At 38.6% G+C, this 8,508-nt stretch overlaps 1 protein-coding gene across 1 annotated transcript in view; it reads left to right on the top strand.

Moving 5' to 3' along the window:
* The window catches only part of ANKRD31 (ankyrin repeat domain 31), a 124,236-nt gene that overhangs the window by 92,402 nt on the left and 23,326 nt on the right, over positions 1 to 8,508 (top strand). The window contains exons 19-20 of the mRNA XM_015571672.1: positions 2,787 to 2,874; positions 5,044 to 5,140. Coding sequence (XP_015427158.1) covers positions 2,787 to 2,874; positions 5,044 to 5,140 — 185 coding nt within the window. The remainder of the gene's footprint in view (positions 1 to 2,786; positions 2,875 to 5,043; positions 5,141 to 8,508) is intronic.

Raw genomic sequence — 8,508 nt, 5'->3', positions numbered from 1 at the left:
ATGCAAAAGCTCCTGCCGCAGCCTGGGTGGGGCGGGGTGTCAAGGAATCAAAGGGCGGAGCAAGCAGCTATGGCGGAGCCTCAGCCCTGCCCTAAGGAGCTGGGAGTCTCAGTGTCCGGTAATGGCTGCAAGCACCTCTGAGGGAAAGCCGCCCTCAAGATCACCCGCTGCCAGATAGTCCAGTTTCTCCCCGTATGAGTCCTGGGTCCCCAGAGACTTCCCGGAACTGGTTTTGAGCGCAGTTGGGGGCTTGTGACTCCCTCCCGATTCAAAAAGACAGCTGCAACTGAACCCCTGCCATGTGCGCCTCCGTACCTCTGCACTTCCACACCTCCTCTGAGTCTCAGTGTGCTTTTCTCTTTCCTTCTAGTTGTAGAATTTCCACTCAGCCAGCCTTCCTATGGTTCTGGATGATGTCCGTTTTGTCTTTTAGTTGTGTTTTTGAATTTGTTGTGACTCCCTCCCGATTCAAAAAGACAGCTGCAACTGAACCCCTGCCATGTGCGCCTCCGTACCTCTGCACTTCCACACCTCCTCTGAGTCTCAGTGTGCTTTTCTCTTTCCTTCTAGTTGTAGAATTTCCACTCAGCCAGCCTTCCTATGGTTCTGGATGATGTCCGTTTTGTCTTTTAGTTGTGTTTTTGAATTTGTTGTGGGAGGCAGCAATTTCTGGTGTTTACCTATGCCGCCATCTTGATTTCCGGTCTCTCTATGTACTTTATTAACACATTTAGTCATCATAATAACCCGTCTGGGTAGGTTCTGTTATTGTCATTACTTTCTTCCTTATAGACAAGGAAGCTGAAGTAAGAGAGGTTAAGTCACTTGATCCAAAATTACATTTCTAGCCTGGCTGGTGTGGTTCAGTGGTTGAGGGTGAACCCTGATTTAGGAGGTCTTGGTTTTATTCCCTGTCAGGGTGCATATCCAGGTTGTGGGCTCAATCCCCAATCCGGGGCGTGCAGGAGTCAGCCAATCAATGATTCTCTCTAATCCTTGATATTTCTATCTCTCTCTCCCTCTCCCTTCCTCTTTCTGAAATTAATAAAAACATTTTTTTTAATTACATTTCTATTATGTAGCTATCCTAGAATTAAACTCCGGTAGTCTGGCTCCAGAGCCTATCATATGCCACTGTGCTATGTTATACAAAATTTAAGAGGTGTCAGAGGCAAAGATGATCCTGCCACAGTAAAAATCGCAAGTCTGGAATAAAATCATAGTGAAGCTTTATAGTAAGCAGAATATAAACTGTAAAGCTGTTTGTTCCAAAGACAAGTCCTAGGTTAGGTTTTTTTGTTTTGTTGTGTATGTGTTTTAATATAAGCAATAATGAAGGACTAAGAAGGGGGTCTTGGAGGGAAGATTGTGCTGGATCCTCCAGGGTGGAATATGGAACTAGTGTGGAGTGAAAGCTTATGGCCAAGGGTGGCTGAGACTACGTGCATGAACAATATAAGGCAAACAAAGGAAAGTCAGCATCAGAAGTTGTTTTATTTGAATCTATAGGTAGAGGCTTAGCCTGGACACAAATTCAGTCCTTTAGTTTTATTACCATAGCCATTCCATGTACAAAGAAGTAAATCTCATTGTTTTGCATGTTTGTATTTTGTAGTTTAGTTTTGATTCATTTTATAAAAGACAGCGATGAGATTGCTTTTCCACATAGTTGGATGGTTTTATTATGTGCATTTTCCATATCCCTTCTGGACACCAAAGTAAAATTCTAGAGCAACATACTTCAGAAGGCTTTGAGAACCTACACATTGTAAAAATTAATGTGTATTGAGAATATATTAAAGGATGGGTAATATGAGCCAGTCCTTCAGTTGTTATCTATTGAGCAACAACTTTATACCCAATCGTGTGGAAACCACATGTAAATATAAAAACCAAGCTCCTGATGACAAGATCTCATTATCTTGATGGAGAAATAGAATTTGTAAGACATGCATATTAATCCTAAATTCTGTAGCCCTGAAATTGTTAAGTAATTCAGAGAAAGGAAAAACCAGTGTGGATTAAGAGGTTTTGTGTGTGAGATGGGTTTTATATAATAATAATAAGCAGTATTAATTGAGCTCTTTCTTACTTTGTGCTGATACTGTCCTAACCACTTCACATATGTTACTCATTTCAAGCAGGAAGGATAAATGACCTGCTGGAGTCACCAGCCAGGAAGAGATGGAGTCAGAATTCACACCCAGGCAGTTTGGTTCAAGAGTTCACTTTTATTACTTCATCTCTCATAAGAAGGGAGGGATCTGGGCAGAATAAATTGAAGACGTTCCAGGAAGGAAGATTAATAGTAACAAGGGTATAAAGATGTGGTCTTAAATCCCCTTTCTGAGTTTTTGAAAGTAATGTTTTGTATTTCTAATATCATATGTGATATTTTAATCAGGTGCAATGATAGTCATAAGGCTTTAAAGTAAACTTGTTGTATATATGTTACCTTTAAATATTATGTGCTGAGTTATTGTTTTTTCTCCTACACCTATAATTATGACAGAAGTCAATGAAAAATTATGATTCTTTAAATGGTTGCTACTCTTACATTCTGTTTTCCAGGAATAGAACTGCTGCTTAAATCAAGATATATTTCAGTTTATTTTTTCCCTCAAATGTGCAGTATTTATACACTTAAGGTTAAACAAAGCATGAGTACATTTTGAATATAAAGAGAAATGAGTATTTTTAATAACACTTTTGTGCATTTGTCAATTGCATATCAGAGAGAAATATCTACTTTCTTACAATGAAGTTTTAATATTTTCATTTGATAGCATCAGACCATAAGTGCCATTCTACAAGATATAGAAGAAAAACAGGAAATTTTATTGGAGTTTGAAATAAGAACCCCCGAAGATGCAGGTAAATATGATAATGTGGTACTTGTCTTTCTCTGACTGGCTTATTTCACTTAGCATAATACTCTCCAGGTCCCTCCATGCTGTCTCAAAGGGTAAGAGATTCTTCTTTTTTACTGCTACATAGTATTCCATGGTGTAAATGTACCACAGCTTTTTAAAAAATATAGTTTTATTGATTTCAGAGAGGAAGGGAGAGGGAGACAGAGAGAGAGATAGAAACATCAATGATGAGAGAGAATCATTGATCAGCTGCCTCCTGCATGCCCCTACTGGGGAACTAGCCCGCAACGGCGGGATGTGCCCTGACTGGGAATCGAACCATGACCTCCTGGTTCATAGGTCAACGCTCAACCACTGAGCCATGCTGGCCAGGCTAAATTCTTAATGATCATAGACATTCCCCCCTTTGTTAGCACATGCATCACATTGTGACACTAACCTTTTTGAGGAGTCAAAAATTACTCTGGAAACACTTATTCTATAATTATCAAATCATTTGTCTAAATTGCAAAGGCAGGTTCTGGAACTAATTCCAACCATGAACTTCATGTTATTTCTCACTATTGATTTTCTCTAGTTAAATTATATAGAAAATATGCATTGGTTTAAAAAATTAGTCAAAAACACAAGGGAACAGTACCAAAAGTGAAATGAATAGCAGATGATCTTAAAAGAAATCAAACCTAAGTTTCAATTTCCTACTTGGGACTCTGTATTTGGACATAATTGGTATTTATGTGTACATCCTGTGGGTTTATGATGGGGCCGGGGGAGTGCATGATACCTTTACTTAGGAGGCAATAGAAGAAAGTAGGAAAATTTTAATTACAAAACTTACTTTATATAGATCTATAAGTGACCTTCAATTTTATATAGCCCTTGCTAAGTGTTAAGAATAAAGAGCAAGAACTGACAGCACAATTATTATTATTATTATTTTTATTTTTTTATTTCAATATATATCTTACTAATTTTTTACAGAGAGAAAGGGAGAGGGATAGAGAGTCAGAAACATCGATGAGAGAGAAACATTGATTAGCTACCTCCTGCACAACCCCGACTGGGGATGTGCCCGCAACTAAGGTACATGCCCCTGACTAGAATCGAACCTGGGACCCTTCAGTCCCCAGGCCGACGCTCTATCCACTGAGCCAAACTGATCAGGACACACAATTATTATTTTTAAACACACATATGTAGTTTTATAGTTTAAATATATATATAACAATACATTACATAAATATATTTAACTAGAAGCCTGTTGCACGAAGAGATTCGTGCATTAGGCCTTCGCTTCCCTTGGCTGCTGGCACCAGTTTTCCTCTGGCACCCAGGACCCAGGCCTTTGCTCTGGCTGGGCTCTGGCTCGAGGGGCCCCCCCACCCCCCCCCACTGCCCAGCAGTCAGGCTTCGCTGCTCCACTGATCCCGGGGCCGTGAGGCCTCACTGCTTGGCCAGCTTCAGGGCCGTTTGGCTTGGCTCCACCACTTGGAGCCTATGTATGCAAATTAACTGCCATCTTTGTTGGCGGTTAATTTGCATATCACCCTGATTAGCCAATGCGAAGCATAGCGAAGGTATGGTCAATTACCCTTGTTGTCTATTAGATAGGATATGTACACACAAATATATACACTACCACAAAGCATTTACAGCAGTCTCTTTTATAAAGTAAAATAGAGGTGAGGCAGGGCGGTGAGTGGGATACTCTTACTTTTCCTCTGGGTAAACATTCATTTTGTTTGAAATTATTTTTTACAACGATAATGTATTTTTTTGGCATTTAAAAAGTAAATAATTTTAATAGGCAAAATACTTACCTTCCTATTTATCTTCCTTTACCCCCCGCATTTCACAGATATGGAAGCTGACCATAGAGGTCATGTGACTTGCCCCATTTCAGACTAGTCAATAGGGTAGCAGGATTAGAACTCAAGCTGGCTGGCTCTTTCTTGGTACAGTGTTCTTACCTATAGATGTTAGGGTACTTCCATATGGTGATGTAAGTCATTAAGCCTTGATTTATATATCTGGACCACTGATATTGGGGAAAAGGGTAAGGAAATAATAACTTTTTAAAATTAACAGCAAGGCTGAGTCCTATGTGACCAAATTCAACATTTGCTATCTCTCAGTTAACTGACTTTTTACTTTATTACTGTGTTTCTAGAGCAATACACTGAAAAGATGTTAGAGATAAAAGAGATTATGGATAATGTGCTTGCCAAACAGAAGGCAGAAAGGGATGATCTGGCTAAAAAATACAGGTGAGTGGAAAAAATAGGAGTGTGTTAGAGTTATTAGAATTTATACATTTTTAGCTATAATAGTTAGGCCTAGAATTTCTTAGAATACAAATTCTTAAGACTGTTGCTTAGGACCAAAAAATAACTTTATCTAATCTATTACCTCCACAGGGAATTGTACTTCCTAGAAAGATATTTTTCTTCATTACTAGAAATATTCAGGAAACCAAAAGCTGTAGAAAACTTGTCTACAGCCAAAAATTTTATGAAAGTCTTTCTGGTCATGAATCCCCAAAATAAATTTTTTTCCTTAGTAAACTCAATTTTTTTACATTAATTTTTTAAAAATATATATTTTATTGATTTTTTACAGAGAAGATGGGAGAGGGATAGAGAGTTAGAAACATTGATGAGAGAGATCCATCAGCTGCCTCCGGCACGCCCCCTACTGGGGATGTGCCCGCAACCAAGGTACATGCCCTTGACCGTAATCGAACCTGGGACCCTTCAGTCCACAGGCCAATGCTCTATCCACTGAGCCAAACCGGTTCGGCAGTTTTGTTTTTTTTTGCTATTACAGATGTTGTTCCCCTAAGCAGTTTAATTATGTATATTTATTTGTTTTATGTACTTCTAAGTTCTCAGGGTTCTTAAGGAGTTTTATCCTGATTATATGGGTTATCTACCTCTTTTCATCCTTTTTTTTTTTAAATCTTCACCTGAGGATATTTTTCCATTGATTTTTAGAAATAGTGTAAGAAAGAGGGAAAGACAGAGAAATACCCATGTGAAAGAAATACATTCATTGGTTGCCTCCTGCACATGCCCTTACCAGTGCATGAGCCCTTACCAGGCCTGGGGCCTGCAACTGAGGTACTTGTCCTTGATCGGAATTGAACCCGGGACCCTTCAGTCCACAAGCCAACGCTCTATACATTTAGCGGAACTGGCTAGGGCTTCTCATCCTTGGTTGAGAAAGATGCAGCAAGCTAACCTACTGGTCAGAGTGTCTGCCCCCTGGTGGTCAGTGCATGACATAGCAACTGGTCGACCGGTTGACTATCTGCCCCCTAGTGATCAGTGCATGTCATAGAGAGCAGTTGAGTGGCCTTAGCATATCATTAGCATATTATGCTTTGATTGGTTGAACGGATGACCAGATGACTGGACACTTAGCATATTAGGCTTTTATTATATAGGATATTTTCTTGTTTGGGCATTATCTATTTTTTTTCTTGTGATGAGAACTTTTAAGATCTGTTCTCTTAGGAACTTTGAAATGTACAATACAGTATTATTAACTGTAACCACCATGCTGTGCATTACATCCCCATGACTTACTTATTTTATAACTGGATGTTTGTACTTTTTGACCACCTTCACTTATATCAGCCACCTCCTGCCCCCGACCTCCTGTTCTCGGAATATCTATATATCTATATATCTATATCTGTATCTATAGATATATCATATATAGGTGAGATCATAGGGTGTTTGTTTTTTTGTTTGACTTTCACTTAGCATAATGCCCTCAAAGTTCATCCATGTTATCGCAAATGGCAGGATTTCCTTCTTTTTGTGGCTAAATAATAGTCCACTGTATGTGTGTTACATTTTCATTATTCATTGATGGACACTTAAGTTGTTTCCATGTCTTAACTGTTGTGAATAATGCTGCAATGAATATTCAGATATATTTTTAACCCTATTCTTTATTCACAAGTAATATTTCTTTTCCTTTATATTCTTGTCTTATAATCCTTAGGCATCCATTGCATATTCAGATTTTTTTCTGAACTTATTTTTAAATCAGTTTTTATTTTTATTATAAATCTATCTTTATCCCCATTTTTCTTTACTCTTTAGTGAGTAAGTATCATAAATTCCTTTCTATAAAGCCACTGAGCTTATAAGACCTACAGATGGGGAATTGAATAAAAGAAGCTGTCCACTGAGTGCAATGACTCTGGGGCCTTCAGGGAGGTTCCAGTGCCTTGCCTGGGCCCACCTGGCATTTTCTAGGGGACTTTGGAGAAGGCTAGCTTCAATTTTTCTTACGTCCTCTGATTAACAAGATACTTAGAGTTTTACGCCGAAACCGGTTTGGCTCAGTGGATAGAGCGTCGGCCTGCGGACTAAAAGGTCCCAGGTTCGATTCCGGTCAAGGGCATGTACCTGGGTTGCGGGCACATCCCCAGTAGGAGATGTGCAGGAGGCAGCCAATCGATGTCTCTCTCTCATCGATGTTTCTAACTCTCTATCTCTCTCCCTTCCTCTCTGTAAAAAAATCAATAAAATATATTTTAAAAAAAAAGAATTTTGGAAATTCTTGATCAGTTAGGGTTTCAAGTATAAATCCTTATTAAAATTGCTTTAAGACCGCCGAAACCGGTTTGGCTCAGTGGATAGAGCGTCAGCCTGCGGACTGAAAGGTCCCAGGTTCGATTCTGGTCAAGGGCATGTACCTGGGTTGTGGGCGCTTCCCCAGTGGGGGATGTGCAGGAGGCAGCTGATCGATGTTTCTCTCTCATCCATGTTTCTAGCTCTCTATCTCTCTCTCTTCCTCTCTGTAAAAAATTAATAAAATATATTTTTTTAAAAAATTGCTGTAAGACTTAAAATCTTACAAACTAAAGAAAACTTTTATTTTGTGTCTGAACTCTTTGTTTCACATAGTTTTATTTTTTAATTTATTTTTACTTTTAATCATTTTTTATTTTTCAATTACAGTTGGCATACAGTATTACATTAGTTTCAGGTGTACACATCAGTGATTAGACATTATAAAACTTACTATGTGAGCTTCCTGAAAAATCTCATACCCATCTGATACTATATATAGTTATTAGAATATTAACTATATTCCCTGTGCTGTACTTTACACCCCCATGAATATACTATAACTACTAATTTATACTTCTAAATCCCTTCACCTTCTTCATCCATCCCATCAATCCCCTTCCCATCTGGCAACCATCAAAATGTTCTCTGTATCTATGAGTCTATTTCTGTTCTGCTTTCTCACTTATTTTTATTTTTTGATTCAATTGTTGATAGATATTGCCATTATGTTGGTCATATTTTTAATCTTTTTTGTTCTTCTTAAAGAAGACCCTTTAACATTTCATGTAATACTGGTTTGGTGGCAGTGAACTCCTTTGACCTTTCTTGTCTGGGAAGCTCTTATCTGACCTTTAATTCTAAATGATAACCTTGCTGGGTAGAGTAATCTTGGTTGTAGGTCCTTAGTTTTCATTGTTTTGAGTATTTCTTGACACTCTCTTCAGGCCTGCAAAGTTTCTGTTAAAAAATCACCTGACAGTCTTATGGGAGCTTCCTTGAGTGTATCACTCATGGAGGTGGTAGCGTTGTAATTCAGTATGGTCTGA

This window comes from Myotis davidii, unplaced genomic scaffold, assembly GCF_000327345.1.
Source record: "Myotis davidii unplaced genomic scaffold, ASM32734v1 scaffold44, whole genome shotgun sequence".
Taxonomy (NCBI): domain Eukaryota; kingdom Metazoa; phylum Chordata; class Mammalia; order Chiroptera; family Vespertilionidae; genus Myotis; species Myotis davidii.
Note: the sequence above shows the minus strand (reverse complement) of the source record. Positions and strands in the feature narration are given on the sequence as shown.